Source organism: Corvus moneduloides, chromosome 13 (assembly GCF_009650955.1).
Source record: "Corvus moneduloides isolate bCorMon1 chromosome 13, bCorMon1.pri, whole genome shotgun sequence".
Lineage (NCBI taxonomy): Eukaryota > Metazoa > Chordata > Aves > Passeriformes > Corvidae > Corvus > Corvus moneduloides.
Window position 1 is genome coordinate 3,665,106 of NC_045488.1, and position 17,515 is coordinate 3,682,620.

At 40.5% G+C, this 17,515-nt stretch overlaps 1 protein-coding gene across 3 annotated transcripts in view; it reads left to right on the forward strand.

Annotated features, from left to right (window-relative positions):
• Window positions 1–17,515, forward strand: part of SH3GL3 (SH3 domain containing GRB2 like 3, endophilin A3) — a 58,802-nt gene that overhangs the window by 39,234 nt on the left and 2,053 nt on the right. For all 3 annotated transcript variants that reach the window (XM_032122612.1, XM_032122614.1, XM_032122613.1), the window contains 7 exons: window positions 5,046–5,114; window positions 5,743–5,815; window positions 6,323–6,466; window positions 7,115–7,248; window positions 8,626–8,784; window positions 11,618–11,721; window positions 12,958–13,085. In XM_032122612.1, the coding sequence (XP_031978503.1) occupies window positions 5,046–5,114; window positions 5,743–5,815; window positions 6,323–6,466; window positions 7,115–7,248; window positions 8,626–8,784; window positions 11,618–11,721; window positions 12,958–13,085 (811 nt within the window). The remainder of the gene's footprint in view (window positions 1–5,045; window positions 5,115–5,742; window positions 5,816–6,322; window positions 6,467–7,114; window positions 7,249–8,625; window positions 8,785–11,617; window positions 11,722–12,957; window positions 13,086–17,515) is intronic.

The following is a 17,515-nucleotide window of genomic DNA, read 5'->3' on the forward strand; positions in this document are numbered from 1 at the left end:
TAAACTCCTTTTGATCTAGAAAAGAGGCTGAAATCTTGGTCTCTAATCTGATAGAGCATTCTGGAAGAGAACAAAGAGGAAAATCTCTCCCTTCCCTCAGGAGGTTGGACACTGCAAGGAGATTCAACTTTGCCTTGCCAGCCACCTTATTCTTCCCTTTGTTTGTTACAGGCTTAAATAAGATTCTTGAGAAGGCTGTTAGTATTGTCACATTGCATTAAAGCAAATCAAGCACTTACATGGCTGCAGGGAAATCGCTGGAACTTTTAATGATTTATTAAGAGAAGCGTAACTATTATGTGTTAACCATGCTGGAATGTAGTATTTTGTACTAAGTACTGTATTTAAGATGTATTTAATGCATTTGTGCAGCTTGGCCCAGTTCTGTTTCTATGGGAAATGGAGCCATACAGTTACATTATTTCCTGGCTCTCTGTGTGTTAACTTTGGGATGAATCTATTTGTTTTCCCAGTTGATTGCTTGCTTCCTTTTTAGAGAGAGAGGGAAATAAATTTAAAATCTTTTCATAGCCTTGGCTTTTCTGTTAGAATAAAAAAAATCTAGGTTTTGCCTCATGGGTTTTACAGCGTGCATATTTATGACAAATGTAGGAATTTTCTATCCCATTAAAGTTTCAACAGATAATTTCAGCAGATAGTCCTTCAGAACAAAATAAATGCTGTAACTTTTTACAAAGTCATTAAAAGCTCTTAAGTCTTTAATAGAATATGATACCTTTCAGCCTTTAAATAGCATGGGCTGATTTCCTGGCCAGGTACGTACAAGAGAGTTTTGCTGGCCAGCCCCCTTCAATGGTAGCTGAATAACAACAAAAATCCTGTGATGGTTCAATCCTAGTTACTGAGTGCAAAAGAAAGGCAAAACAAGTGAAACAGAAGGTCAGAGCACGTGTGCAAGTATTGGCTGGCAAGAATCCCATTGAGTTGCATTATAAAATACCCAGTGGATATATTAAAAAAAAAATAGGGTAATTGTTTTGAGAGTTTTATCAGCTCTCTGTTGATCTGGGATATTTTTGGCAGTTAAGTCTTATATTCAGTAACCTTCCATAGTGAAATATGAAAAAGTAATGTAATTCAGTGGATATGATGTACAAAACATGAGTAAAATATGGCATTTTTCTGAAGCTTGTTTGTTATAATCCATGTAACAATGGGGAAATGTACTATTCTTGTGCAATAGGGATAAATCTTAATGTTCTTAACATGATTTTTCAGTATTTTTATTTTAAATCTTGAGACTTTTTTTAGTTTAGAGTTTTGGTGAGATGTAGATTTTACTTTAAAGTATGGACAGCTCATGTGCTGTGCTCATGGGATCGTAGAATGCTAAGGAGCTGGAATGGACCTTAAAGGTCATCTATTCCCTACCCCTCCTGCCATGGGCAGGGACACCTCCCACTAGACCAGATTACTCAAAGCCTTCTCCAGCCAGGTTCTGAACACTGCCAGGGTTGGGGCAATGCTTCGTCATAACAAAACACATCAAAAGAAAATTATATTATCTGGAAGCAAATAGAACAACAGAGAACTATCACGAGAACAAAATTCCAATATTAGGTTTATAGAAAAATCTTTTCTCAGAGAATTTCTTGTAATATAAATGCCTTAGCAGATAAATATCTAGTCTTTTAAGTCTGTAGCAAAATTGCAGATTGCATTTTGAACTGTAGCTGGATATACAGAACTAAAATAGAAATAATATCTGGAGGGGTTCCTTTCAAAGCCTATTTGTTCTATTCCAGATTTTTCTTCATATAAAATTCTACATACACACACCAGAGACTTTCAGATTGTTTGTAATACAACGTCATATTTAATTTTTCAATATTAAAAAGAACAGTAGGATCTAGCAAGAAGTAACAAGCAAGGAGCATTTGTGTACAAACTGCAGTGTTTCTTCAGGCAAAAAGGTCTTTATCATATAGAGCATGCAAGTTTTACAGTCAAAGGTAGTTTGCCATCATGTGTAGCTTCAAATGAGAGGTGATAATACAAATGGCTGACTGGAAAGTGTTTTCATGTTCATAATTTAACTTTGTTGCTTTTTTCTTTCTCCCCACTAACTCTAACATTTCAAGTGTGATAGAGGGAGTTGTACAGACACCTGAGAGGAAGAAATCTTTCCTATTGCAGAGCTGTTCTCTGGGTGTAGGTTTTGATCTAGAGGAAACCTAGTTAGCTTCACCAGAAATGGGACTAATGAAAGGCTTTAGCTTCTGACCTGCAGTGGAATAGTAAAGAAGTGGTGACCCCCCTCCTAGGACCTGTTTTTTTTTCACAGCCACGAATTGTGGCCCTTTCTGGTCAAATGGTGCTGAATCCACGGTGCTCAGGTTCTGAATTTGGAGCTGAAGGATTCTTCCTGTACGAGAAATTCCAGGCCCCCTCGGAGTGCGTGCCTTGTGTGATGGCAGCAGTTTTGTCTTTGATTAGGTGACTCGTAAAGCCTGATAGATATTGCCATGTAATTACATAGCCCCTCAGCTGGGTATCTTCTGTTTATGTTCAAAGCATTTTGCAGCTTGATATAATGCATGTAAATGATGCTCAGCAAATAGTCAGGGAACTAAAAGTCAGCAGCTGTCTCCTTTGTGCACCCATTTTCAATAATTAATTGGGTATCCTGTGACTTTTAATTGTGAGAAGGGTGATGCTGGTTTTACAACTCCTAAATTCAGTATGATCAGAACAAAAGCTTTTTTGTTCCTAAATGCATGACTAGTACAGCTATTTCCAATTACACCAATATGAAATAAACTGTAGAGGTGTAAAATTTAATTATAACCATTAGAACTTTATACCAATTTTTACTGTTGGTAGCTCAGACAACTTACAGACTTTAAGGAATCATTCTTTATGGGCGTCATTTTTCAAAGGACATTAGAGCTCAGAGTAAATACCATTGAAGAAGTGTGTCCTTGGGCTAGGAGCTGCAGTGTCATTAATGGCTGCATAGAACCAGGAAAGCATGTTAACAAAATTCTTTTTCTTATGATCAGTGCTTTTTTTTCTCAGGTGTAGGTGTGTGTTAGGTTGTCTTCAGAGTCTGTAGGAAACAGTATCTGCAGATCCTGTGGCTGGCTCTGTGGATTTGCATTCACAAGTCACTGTTAAATAAATTTAGAATTTTATTATTGATTATGGTTTCACAGTCAAGCAATCATGTTACTTCATTATGTTTATTTTTCACCAGCATGTAAGTGGATTATCTGTAATGGGACAGCTATGGGCTGCTATTGAATGTGGGTTTTGCACCTTAAGCCTGAGAGGGGTAATTCCCCCACTGCCCTCAGCCTTTGAAAAGGTTTTGGGAAACCACAGATCTCTTCCTTGCCTGCTGGAGAAAGAAGACATGTGTGAGGCTGTGGAAAATGGCATTGATTATTTTTGGAATTAACAGTGCACAGAAAGGAGACAGAAGCTGCTGTTGTAGAGGAGCTGCAGAATTCCTGATAGGATGTCCTGCTTTTCATGCAGCCTTGTCATGTACCTTTCTCCGTCTGCCCAAGGACTCCTCAGACATTCCTGCAGAGAGCAGGGCAGCGTCCCGCTGCACGTGTGACCCCAGGTCACTTCTCTGCTGTCATGTCTTACAGCAGCAAGATGATGACCCGCAGGAACTCACTGGTACTTGGGCTTCTCCATCTGTTTTATCTGCTTTTCTGCTCGTTCTGTCAGTGCTCTGGAAGAGAAATGATCCTGACAAGTGTGTGTGCTGCTTGGCATATTAAACATGAAGATTGGGAGCGTGCTGTAAAGGCAATAGAAATAATTAGCTGTGTGTCTCTCTTTGAACTCACATTTTCCCCTAAGCAGGACTGTTCTCTGGCTGTGTGGTAGCAGTGATATTGATGCAAGGTCAGCCACTGCTGAGCTCCCAGCTCTGCTTCATCAGCTCCTCGCTGGTTTTGGCAGGGCAGTGTACTCCCCCATCACCTGTGCCGTGCAGGCAGCGACTGAGAACAGGGAACCATTGCAGTGCTGAGAGCCCTGACCCATTTTCAGGTTGTGCAAGTCCCCAAGGGCCTTCGAATTCAGTGAGATTAATTCCCTTTTAGAAAGTGCTGAGGACAAACAAAACACTTTACTGGGGACAGGTCTGGGGAGCACCAGCACTCAGTGAGCTAGGCCTGGATTTCACACTACGCTGTTACAGTTTCAGTGATAAAAATCAATTAAAACAGAGAAATATTAGGCAGAAGGAATTTAATGTTTGTTGAATATGTGTTAAATCACTGTCATAGTGGAGTGATGCTTTCAAAGGCTGTTTCACACTGGGTGAGGACCTGGCTTTCTTTTCATGTTGTCACTGTGCAGGTACCATGCCCTGCAAGAAGCAGATGGCTGAGTTCTGCCCACGGCTTATTCCTGGCCATGATTTACTCAGTGAGGACCACAGGTCTGACAGCCTGGAGTTTTCACACAAAAGGTGGATAACTTTTAGCCTTTTCAGAAGGTTTACTGAAATCTTCTCTCTGAAATGGGTGCTTTGAGTTTTTGAAGAACACCTGGCATCCTTGTTTTGATCATAAAGGTGCTCAGTCTCACAGGTGAGTCACAGTGAAGCATTTTTCCCGAGTCTGGTCCCTTCCACAGAATTGCACACACAAGTCCCAGCAGCAGGAATGGGAGTTCCTGAACCTACTGGCACACAGGGCCAGAGGGTACTCAGAAGTACAGAGCTGCAGGGACGTACTTGAAAAGGTGACTCTGGATTTACCTGCAGTCTGACTGTGGTCCCTGTGCTGAAATCTGCAGTAGGTCATGCCAGTAGAGTACAAACTCTGCAAGCATGAGAAATCATTTTTTGTTCACTTGTTCTAAATTTGTATCAGGTATCCTTGTCTCTCTTGAAGGGAGTGCTTCACTTCCAAGACTGTTGACTCTTGTCCTGCATGTTACCTCAAATGGATGCTGGCTATTTTCTGATCTGGAGTCAGATCCTGTAACTCTCAGAGATATTTATTCTGTAATTAAATAATAATACCTTTCTTGTGTCTGTTAAATTTATCTTTTTACAGTTATTCAGTGAAAAAATAAGCGGAGCAGAAGGAACAAAGTTAGATGAGGAATTTCAAGAGATGGAAAGGGTAAGAAAAGTCACATTATGTTTTTCAATATTAAGCTATAGCAGAATCAAAAATATTTCATGTTTCAAGTGACTGGATGGTATTGTAGATTTACCTGGGGGAGGAAACCCTATAATGTGCTTCCAAACAGAAAGATGAAAGGATAAATGTGAATTTAACCTTGAGCCTCTTCAGCTCAGCCAAGGAAGAAGAGATGCCCACAAAGGCTGTTTGAGCAGAGGATCAGGTTCCACTGACACCTCTCGACAGTGAAGAGAAATTCCTCCAAGAAGGATGCAGAGCATCAGGAGGAACCTTCTTCCTCTGACTATGTGGGAGTTTAGAGAAGTCCACAGTGTTAGTGAGGCTTTGTAAATATCACAAAGCCTTTGTGTCTGATAAAATGAATGATAAAAACCTAACTACTTGGGCTGGATTTTCTCCTGAGAAAAGGTTATATTTTTTAGTTTAAATCCATGTTCAGAAATTTACATGAAATTGACATGTTTGCTATCCAAACATGATGAGTTGTGTTGCAAATTAAACAATGTTACTGCCAGTTTCTGCTTTTACAGTTATGTGCTTTTTTTAAATTCCCCTTGCCTTTCTCTATATTTTTTAATGTTCATAGTAGACTTTTCTTTTTCAGAAAATTGATGTTACTAATAAAGCAGTAACAGAGCTTCTGTCCAAATCCACGGAGTATCTTCAGCCAAATCCAGGTAGGATAAGAACAATAGGTGCTGGATTTTGATGAATATTGCTTTATTACTTGGAAATTAATTCTAGGTAAATAAAATCTAATTAGGTCATCATTGTGAGGTTTCTGTCTGGAGTTCTGCAAAGTTGTTCTAAGCAAGAGGAGAGAGAGCAGGAAGTTGGCTTTGGCTGTGCTTGTATCTATTCTGCATTTGCTTTCTGCAATATTTCTAATCAGGGAGCTCCCAAGCCAGGACTGTTCAGAGGAATGTGAGTGTTGGTGAATATTTGCCTGTAGAAATGATGCTTTTTCAGTTGGGAATAAAAGCCAGTTTCATATGACCCATATTGTTGAATGGCATATTTCAGCTTTGGACTATGAGGTACTGACAACAAAAAATTTACCAGTCTGAGCTGAGCTTAGTGACTTGCTTCATTATTTTGCTTGTGAAATGATTTATTGCTTTAAATAGATTAGTTTTAAAACTGGTTTTATGACTTTTTTGTTTCTTTTTCTGTGTCCCTCTTAGCATACAGAGCCAAGCTGGGGATGCTGAACACTATGTCAAAGATCAGAGGACAAGTTAAAACCACAGGCTACCCCCAGACAGAGGGACTCCTGGGAGACTGCATGATACGGTATGGCAGAGAGCTGGGCGATGATTCTATGTTTGGTGAGTTTGTGCATCTCCTCTGCCAATATTTCAGCATAAAGTTCTTTGCAAAATATTACTCACTGACATAACCTGTGTAGTTGGCCACTGCAGGTAAGAGGGAAGGTTAAGTGCAGGGAGCAGGGGATGATGGATACAGCTCAGAAACAGGATGCTCCTGCACATTTGTCGTCCTCTGTTGCAGGTGAGCCTGTCTGATCATCCCTGTTATTAACCATTTTAGTTTCCAAGTTGCCAAATCTAAGTAATTTAGGGTGATTCTTAAATTCAGTTTATTTCTTTTAACCTTTATATAAAAATGGTTATACTCAATTTGAGAAGCAAACTAAGGGAAAAAATTATTGTAGAAAGAAATAAGCAACAACACTGGATGACTTTTGTTTAATAACGACCTATGCAAAAACAGTAGGGAGAACAATTTTTTTTCCCCTGATATCTGTCGGGGAAAAAAACCTGCATTGAAATTCAGAATAAAAATTTTCTAGTTCTAGTTTTCTATAGGGAGCAAGCATAACTTGCATTATTTTCTTTTTTACTCTTCAAGGGACTGCAACAGATACAAAGATACCTGTTTGAAATGACTGTTTTAAAAGACAAATTTTCTGCTTTTACATATCTTGAGATATAAGAGCCTATTCTTTACCACAGGCCTTGCACTACTGGATGCTGGTGAGAGCATGAAGCAAATGGCAGAAGTGAAGGACTCGCTTGACATTAACGTCAAACAAAATTTTATTGATCCTCTACAGTTGTTGCAGGACAAAGATTTAAAAGAGATTGGGGTAAGTTTTCCAGGGTAAAGCTTCACTTACCAACAATCAGAATCAAATCAAACTCTAGTTCCCTGAGATATTTTTCTTGAAAGCAATAAGGTAAATAAATTTTGTTGTAATAGATTTTCTCTCTAGCAAAACAGTGACAAAATCTGCTTAGAATCAATGTGTGGCTATTTCTCCCTTGTCTAACTTATTCAATTTGCTGTATTGCTTGGACAGTCAGTACAAGGATACTGAAGAGAATTCTATTCTTTATTTTTCTGCTGTTTTATTTTAATGAACATTTTTATTAATGCTTATGAACATGTGAGTGGGCTGTGATTTACTGCTAGTGATTATCCTATCTTATCATCTCTGTCAGCCTAAAGCTGTTTATAATGGAGAATGAATATAACTGTTAAAAAAGGCTTTTCAGGGCAAACACAGAATGATGTGAATAATGTCATAAAATGTTGAAGTGCCATATGCCACTATAGGAAAAATATAGGACACTAAGGAACACATTTTTAACCTTTAGAGTTAAGTTTTTCAGTGTTTTTGTTTACAATGTGACAATTCAACGAAAGCCAGGCAGTCTTTGAGTCTGTTGATTCCAATGGATTTGGGTAATAAGCAAGTTAAAACCCTGATGAAATGCAGAAATGAAAGTTATTTTATTTGTTTTCACATAAATGAATGTGGAAAGCATAGCAAAAAGATAGCAATAATGTCTGTAGCTGTCTCCTTTGATGCATAACTGTTTTCTGTTGTGTTCTTCTGAGCTGATGAAAGGAAATCATTTGATGTTAGCTTTAATGAGCATTTTGTACTGTCACTTTGAGTCCATTGTGTGTGTCTGTCAGTCCCATGATTTTTGGCAACAGAAAAGCTTGTGTAGTTGTATCAGATAGAAGTGTCAAGTTGATACCTAACAAGGACAGCAAGAATACAAGATTTGTTGGAGCACTGCTTTATGAGGGGAATATAGCCCTTAAACTTTTAGTTGTCGTATTGCAGATAATTCAAGACATAAAATTGAATTACATGTACAATACGGTGACACAGATATTCAGGTTGGATCCCACTTCTCTCGACAGCTCAGAGAATCTGAGCTGTTGCACATTTAGTGAAGTCCATGAGGTGGATGTCTACGATCGGCAAATCAAGGTAGCCAGTACCCCAGGTGCTACCAAAGGGCTCTTTATTTAAAATCTCATTCATTTGTGTGGCCCTACACTTACCTGGTGCTGCCTTGGGTCAGAGGGATGGACTGTACAAATCTCTGAGCCTTGTATTTCTTTAAGTCTGCATGTATTTCCACCACTGATGTTTCCTTAAATCACAGTGTGTGTGTTTGGGCCATATCCCATTTGGTCCTTCTCATGAACGTTGTGTCTCTTTTAGCACCACTTGAAGAAACTGGAAGGACGCCGCTTGGATTATGATTATAAAAAGAAGCGTTTTGGAAAGATACCGGATGAAGAAGTTAAACAAGCAGTAGAAAAATTTGAAGAGTCAAAGGAACTGGCTGAAAGAAGCATGTTCAATTTCTTAGAAAATGATGTAAGTCTATGCTGCTTCTTTGTTTGCTGCACTGCATCCTGGAGGGGCAAATGTGTGGGATTGGTTAAAGCCAGTCCCATCCTTCACAGGAGACAAGGTCTGGAAGCAGAAACTCTGCCTCTTCCCACTTTTAAATCCCCTGTCAGAGAAGAACACAATGCACAGCAGGGAATGGGAGAACTCAAGAACTCAGGAATTTCTTTTGGAGATACTGTGACTCAGACAAGATGGTCACAGAGGCCTCAAGTAGGACTAGCTGAGAGTAAAATGCAGTTTGGTCAGTGAGAGGGTGAAGGTCAGGAAATTGGTATAGTCAAGACTGAAAGTATAAGCTGCTGCTGAAAGTATAAGCAAGGGCATGTACCCTCTGTGCTTTCTGAATTTTAGCTCACTTATAGTCAAAACTTTGCTGCTGATATGGAGTCTCTGAATGATTTTACCTCTGACAATCGTTACTATTGCTCTTTGGCTCTGCAAAGTCCATGGAGTGAGTTTGTAGCTTGAGCTCAGGTATGTGACTTTGGCTCAAAGTCCAAGTCCATCATGAAATTCTGTCTAAATAAGGAGCAGCTGTGGCCATTCAGGATAATCCTCTCTTCTGTCCACACACAGAGGAATAGCGGGATGTGCTTTCTCCTGAGTAATTATGGAATTGTAGGAAAAGAGAGCTGGACCTATTTGAGCTTATTCCAAAGCTTTCTCACCTCCTGTAGATGCAGCATCACAGAAAACACACTTCCAAAGTAAGAAGCGTGCTGTCTTTTTTCTGTGAGCAAACTGCAACAGGGAGGAGCTATGAAGTGGGAATATTTAATTGCAAGCAACTTCTCCCTCTATGCACACCCAGATATAAACCAGCCTGTAGCTCCTGGATTGTTTGTAAGTGGGACACATTTGTTACAGCAGTGTACAGTGTAAGGCAGTTAAGCCTCTTGCTGTTTTACCAGGGCAGGTTAATGAGGGCAGCAAAATCTGGAACATGCTCTTATCAACAGTTTCAGCACTGTTCCACTGTAGGCTCTTCCAGTTGCCTGGTTCCAGTGGATGTGTGTTTTATAATTCTGCCTTTCATAAGCAGCTGAGAAATGTTTCAGGTACTGTTTATCATTAGTCAAAGCACCAAACTGAGGACAAAACAGTGCAGGGACTCAACTGGTTTAGCTCAGCCACTAGAAAACAAATGAGTTATGCATTCTAGTATAACTAACTCTGCCTTTGGGAGGGGGTGAACTGAATATCCCTCTGAAGTTTTTTCCATACCCATTTCCTATTGTTTCTGTTTAAAGAAAACTCTGTGCTCTTTCCCTTCCATTTTCACGCTGACCCAGTTGTCTGTCCTCCTGAAACTTCTCATTACAGCCTCGTTGTCTAACCCCAAATGGTCTCACTATGTTTGCAGAGATCTTAACCTGCAATCACTTCCTTCTGATCCTTTCCAGTTGCCCAAGTGTCTCCCTCTCTTGGTCTTCTTGCCCTGAAGTCTGTTTTCTGAGCTCTGGTTCCCAGCCATCTTGCCAGGTGCCTTTCCCAGCCTCAGTCCTGATCCCCATCTTTCTCAGGTTTCTGCACAGCCAGTTCCAGACCTCCCACATCGACACTGTTGCATGCACTTCTTATCAGCTCCATCTTCCTGCCGTTCCCACACAGCCAGTCCCAGCTTCATCTTCCTAAGTAGCTTTTAGTCCCCCAAGTTTCTCTGGCTCTTTCCCAGTCTTTCTCTTCTCCTAATCCACAACTCTATATTTCTCCTGGCTCTTAGTCGGCTTGTTTGGATCGTCCTTTATCCATTTTCTCTGACCACCAATCCAAATCCCAGGCACGTTGTGTGTTGTCCTCAGCTGTTTATATTACTCTCTTCTGACTGTGATGGAATTGTATCAGCTGTTGGTTTGGTTCTGTGCATTTCATTTCTTTGTGCTATGTGAGAGTGTTTGGCTCTCTTGGAGTCCTGGCAGTATTTTTAATGATCTTTTTAACTGAGTAAAAGCAGACAAAGTATAACACAAAATTGCCATGGATCCATGAAACATTTGTAGAAAGTTTACTCAGATATTTTCTTATGATCCAATGTCTGAAGACATCATGATGGAATGGAAAGATGTCAGACTTCTTGGGGTCTGTCTTCTTAACGTTGTCTTGAGGAAGACAAATATCTGTTACTGCTCCATACCCCATACAGCTTGAACTTTTCAGCTTGTGTTAGGGAAATGAGATTATTTGTTACCTCGTGAATAAAAATATTTTGGTTTTTCCATCTCCTTCACATTCTCCCTTTCCTCATCGTTCATATTTTTGAATGATTGGCTAATACATTTTAAATCCAAGTAGATAAATTATGTTTCATTTATCAGTTTATAAATGCTGCCATCTAGTGAGGTAAGTCCAGATCCTTTCAGAACTGCAATTTGTAAACATTGATAATAAACTGCAATGAGTCTGAGTCATAAGAGCTGTCACAGTGTAATTTCTTCCAGCATTGATCAGAAAAGCTCCACTTTCACCTGCTAAGGGGTCATGTCCTATTATATGGTTTGGGCTTGGGTGTTGACAGACAGCTGGCTTGGAAGTTGAAAGCAGAGGGGATTTGCACATTATGAAAGGAAATGACTCAAGGACCCTGCCCTGAGTTAGTGACCTAGAAGTTACACCTCAGTTTTGTTCAGTTTCCAACTGCCAGTTTCTTTGATAGAATCACATGTGCTCTTTCCCAATAACCTCTACAAGGTACTGTGGTCTTTTGAGATACGAGGTCTGTTTTAAATGATCTGTTTGTTTATCCTTCAGCTGAATGCACTGCAGTGCCCTTACAACTATTTTCCTCTCCGTCTTTCAGGTAGAACAAGTCAGCCAGTTGGCTGTGTTTGTAGAAGCAGCACTAGATTACCATAAACAATCCACAGAAATTTTGGAGGATCTGCAGAGCAAGCTGCAAAACCGGTAAGACTGAACCCCTCAGAAAATGTTGAACCTCTTTTGCAGCCGAGGTTTGCAACGTTGGAAAGTCATTGAAGCAAGAGATCTTGTAGCACCACCTCCCAGATGCTGTTTGCTGTGCTTTGTGCCAGACTGAGCTCCATGGCTTTAAACCCCTGCCACCTGGCAGCTTCTTGCTGTGCTGGGAGACTTTAATGTAACACAGGATCTGCCCAGGGAGCTTGGAGTGTGTGCAGAGTCTCTCCCATCTGTGGAGGTTAATGAGGACAGCCTCCCTTTGTTTGGAGGTTTATTCCAACTTGCATACTTTGAGTTGTGTTTTGGAGGCTTTGCTTGGAAGTTGGCCTGTTTTTATTGAGATTAAGGGGTATAACAAAATTCTGCAGCACAGTAAGGAACCAGCCAGCTGGCCAGGAACAGAGCTGTGCTGTAACACACGTATGAAAGGCCCAGGTACTTTGTGTCATCCTGAGAGAAGGGAGAAATGCTGCTGTTGTTAATGTTGTCACTCAGAGACCCAGAGACCTGAGTGTCACTGTGGTGTAGGCAGAGTCAAGGAAACTGCCTGGGGCTTTCAGCTCAGGGTGGCTGTGGGGGCTGTGAGTGTGGGCATGAGGGCAGCTGTGTCTGCAGACACCCTGTGCCATCCCAGCTGGAAGGGCCAGGGGACAAGGAGCTCTCAGCTGGGGCATACACAGCAAGAGGTACTAGACAATTTTGCTGGCTAAATGGTTGTTTCCTATTTCCCCTGATAAAAGGGCCATGTGGGAGATGCAGTCCCTGGGCCTCTGTCCTGGATGTGTTTCTCCATATGTCATTTGCAGTTGAGCTTTCCAGAGAGCTCGTTCCTGCAGCTTGTGCTGAACTCAGTGGCAGCTGTGGGTGCTCATCACTTCTCAAACTCAGGCTGTTAAGCTTTATGCCTCTGTCAGCAGGACCACAGTATTAAATAAATTAGGGGCTTGTTGAAATTCAAGTATTGCACGAGAATTGAGCAGCTTTTAGTCAAAACACACACTCCCCCCAAAAAAATGAAAAACAAACCAACCAACCAAAAGAACCAACACCATAAAACCGAAACACAAACCCACCAAAAGAAACCTAAAACCAAAACCAGCAGAAGATTTTCTTACTCCACTTTTCCAACAGCAAAGCACTTAACCTGAGCTTAAGTTCTGGAAATATTTCTTCCTTCTTTCTTCCTAAATAAATCTCTGGCTGCTCTTCTCTGTGTTACAGAATAAATGTAGCATCTAGTCGGCCTAAGCGTGAATTTAAGCCAAAGCCTGTAATAACTACAACTCTGGAAATTGGTGATAATCAACAGCACAATGGGATTGCCTATAGTTCTTCCATAAAGTCGTCAGGTAAGTCTGTCACCACAGAATGAATGTGTCTCTAGATGTTTTGCCAGATTGTTGCTTGAGGTATTTCTTGCACCGTGAGAACAGTGGATCCATCAGGCACCAGTATCTCTGCATCTGACTCCAGATTGTTTCCAAGATTTCAAAAGAGAATTGTGAAGCAGGGTTCTTCTCAACAGACTCCCACCTATCTGAGGTTTAGGTGTAGCACTGTCCTTGGTCTCTTAGGTCTCTGAATTGCCACTGAGGGTAGGAGGAGAGAGAGGGAGAGGCACTTGCAGAAAACAGTTCATTTCTTGCAGACGGATGCCTGCAGTGGGTGTGTTTGAGCACAGTCTGGAGTATCTCCAGGTGCTATTTTTTCTCCACAGTCTGAGAGCATAAATGATCTGTACAGGATATCAAATATTAGCTGTGTAAAATTCAGAGAGATGACTCCCACCCTTACTGATTTTAACATCTTTTGCCTTTACTGTCCCTATATTAGGCACCAAAGTGTGTGCATTAATGAGGTACTTAGGTACCTGTTGGTGTGAGTTTAGGACCCTTTCCTTTGATTAGACCCTGATTTCACAAAAAAAAGAAGGCCAACTTTTGAAAGTTGTGTGAATAGTAATAATCAGTAAGGTTACACTACTCATTGAAATAGCTTTTCCTTGTCTCATAATTAAACTATTTTGCCCTATCTGCTTAATGACTACACTGTATGATGAGCTGAGCCCAGGTAAAAAACCAAACCAATTAAACCCCCAAACAAACAAAAAACCCCAAACAAAACCCAAATGACAATATGCAAAGAATAGAGAATGAAAAAACCTGAGATTTTTCCATAAACATTATTTAGAAGGAAAATCGAGGAGAAGTAGTGAGCCAAAGGTTCCCTTCTGTATTTGGCATGGAATCTAGGATCTTTTCCTGAAGGTTTGTTGTTTTTTTTTTCTCCTAACTCTCCGGTTTCTTCTTCCCTCCAGTCTTGTTTCTTTTTAAAGGTTGTTGGGAGAGAAATGAGAGAACTATAAATGAAGGAATAAAGCTTGGAGCTGTAACTTTATGCATCTTCTAATGTCTCTTTAATTTTCTTGCACTGTGCTACAAGAGGAAACCATTATACAATCCATACTGAAGGGCACTTGCAGCAGTTTGGCAGCACAAATCCACCCAGCAAGATCTGATTCCTTGATTTGTTTGAAACTCCTCATGCTGCCTGAACACTGAGTTTTTGTGTTGCTGTCTAATGTGAGATGGAGGGAGACAACCCCCTCTGCACATTCTCTCAGGTCACACCAGTGGTTCCTAAGATTTGTGACACAAGGACACGTTTCATCCAAAGCACTGGAGGTGTTTGCAGGGATCAGTGACTTCCTTGGTATTTTCACAGCACATGTGGATGAAAGAGCAAAAACATAGCAACTTTATTAAAAATTGCCATAAAATTTCTTGGCCCTATCAGCTACTTATCAAATTATAGGCTTTTTCCCCCCATTTTGCATGTGCAGTGGAGAAAGGAGATTCAGATTCTGCATTTGTGTATAAACTAGTGTGTCAAACCACATTACAGTGGTTTATCATTGCCATCCAGCAGTTGTTCCAAGATGTACTTTAAGGATAATCAATCCTGCCTTTGGGAGAAAGAAAGATGAAGACTTTTCAAGGTTGCTTCCAGCAATCTTAGTTAAAGAAAAATCTCAGTTTTAATTAGCTAAAAGTCAGTGAAAACTGAAAAATAAATGACCACTGATCACTAAGATAGGGAAGGAGTGAGGCACTTCCATTCACTGGCTCCATTCATGGGCTGTAACACCAACCATTTACATATCACTGAATGAGGGGTTGTCACTGCTTCACTCCCTTACTGCTGTCAGAATGGAAAAGAAATAAAACCACCATAAAAGAGATGAAAAGGAGAAATAGGACATAAGTAATAATTGTTGCCATACTTAAGTGTTGCTAATAACATTAGAAAGACCATGTATCCTGTTTTTTTCCTCCTGAAGAAGCTGTGGATGCTGTGCTTACCTCCCCAGCAGGTACAAATCATCACTGAAATCACTGTTCATTCTCTTTTGTTTTCCTATTCCTACTCAAACATTGTCCATATGGATTTCTGTGAACTGCAGTGGGCTCAATATGCCCTACTCATAAATGGGGAAACCTCTCTGTCCCTTTTTAAAATTGGAATCATGAAACAGATTCGATTTTTTTATGGTCTGTGATTTAGAAATGAGAACCAGGCAGTTCTAAGCAAAACTGCTAAATGTCTTAAAGTCTCCATGAGATGGGGAGATAGCATTATAATCACCTTCTTTTTGTTTAAAAAGCTGACCTCCCCATCCTACCCAAACAAGTACTTTCATGCTTCATTTTCCCTGCTTCCATATTGACCCTATCAAAATACAGATCTTTAATTTCTCCAATACTGTCTCTCAAGGTAAGTAGTGTCTTGGTATTCAGCAAACCCTTGGAGATCTGCAGGACAGTTCAAAGCAAGATGTGACACATTCAGCACAACTGCCATGGTGCAGTTCTGAGCATGGAAATTACTTTTCCCACGTTTCACAATAGTTTTTCAAGTTCAGCATCAGCTTCTTGGAGCAGATATGGTATTTTCCTTTGCATGGTCTCTAACATGTGAGGATTATTTACTACTTATGACTTGCACACATTTGCAGGGCTAGAGTCACATAAACCTAATTTTTATGCTGTTGGGAGTTATTAGACTGCTTTGAGTAAATGCAGATAAAAAAATCTCTAGTTCTAATTCATTGTTATCCTCATTAAGGAGCTGCAGCTGTGAGCATCGTCTGGCTCAGTTTAGAACTCTTTAATTGCTGTATTACATCATGCCTTTCACTCAGTTTGTTTGTCAGGTTTGACTGTGATATGAAATATATGTATCTGGTTGCCACATGCTGGAATTTAACATAAGCATCTAAGTGTTTACTCACTTCAGCTATGAGGGAGACTGGGATTAATTATCTTAGCAAGCTTCCAGTTTGTGATTATTAAAATCTTGCTACCTTATGTATACAGCATGGTATAGAAGAGTAGATGCAGGTACAGGCAGTTACTCCCTCCCTTTGGGGAAAACAAACAAAAACCCCAAACCATCGTTGAATGGCATTCTGGTTCCATCCTGTAACACTCCAGGAATCACAGAGGGCTTCTTGGTTACCCTCATTTTGTGCTGCCTAGATCTGAGTGGTCCGGAAATTAATGACAGTTCTTTTTTGACTGTGACAGGGAAGTAAACTAGAGAAATGAAAGAGGTGCGTATAGAGTTGCACATTAACATAAACCCTGTTTGCAGAAATAGAAGAGTGCAATTGGTTCAGCTGAAACCTCTGCAACAAATGTGCAAGTATTTAATGGACAGCAAAAGGTGGGAGTGGTGCCAGCAGTTCTGTGATGTTAAGCAGTGTGTGTTGCACACTGTCAGGCAGCGCTGCCCCCTTACCTTTGTCAGGGAAGCTGTGTCTCATTGGATTATACAGTAGCAGCAGCTGCCTGACTCTAATGAAGACTTTGACTGATCCTACAGCCTGGAGTGAAACCGGTTGTGCTGGCTGTGACCATTATTTAACAACCTTTCCAGGCTGCCAGACGTTTCTTTGCAGTTCTTTGGAGCTTAAAATGAACCAAATGTGATCCATCTCCTATCAGGTACTTCAGTGTCAGAAATTAACTGGCTTGCAGTAACAAATTAGGCCCATCGGAGCAGCTGGGGAAGGCGAGGAACTCTGTCAGTTATTCTGATCACCACTGTCTACTCTTGACAGTTCCAGAGAGCTGGTACCAGTTCTACCTTGGCAAAGGCTGAGAATAACTCAGCTATTTATAAACACAATCAGTCCATTTTCAGTTTTAAACATGATCAGTCCATTTTTGCTGGGCAACTGGCTCATCATCTCTTTTTCTGCTTGGAGCATTTCAGCAAATATATGACAGCCAAGCTTTCAGCTGTACCAGGGTATTAGGGTAGCTCTGATTCAGTTGGTTCTTGTAAGACTTTGTCACTACCCTGAGCCTTCCACAGGGAGAGGATGAGTCTGGCATTGACAGTGCTGCTCTGGGGAGGTTTGCTGAGTCTCTTGTTGGCACTTCTCTTCAATTGTTATAAATAAAAGCTGTCTTCTGTTGCTGTCAAGGGTAAAATATACCCACAAAAGAGAAAAGTAATTCCTACTTTCCAGTTTTGACACCAGATATTGCTCCCAATTGTATTATTGTCAATTTAAAAGATGCTTTCACCTGACTGTTCTCACTGAGTAAGCACCACTAGTTGTTAGCTGGTTTCCTTAAGAGATTTCTCCTAATTCCTTTATCTAGAAAATGCCCAAACAGTTACTTTTTAGTAGTTTCCTATGCATTGCCATGATTAAGAGATTAAAATGCATTTTGCCATTTTAGCTATTATATCTGTATTGCATTACCAG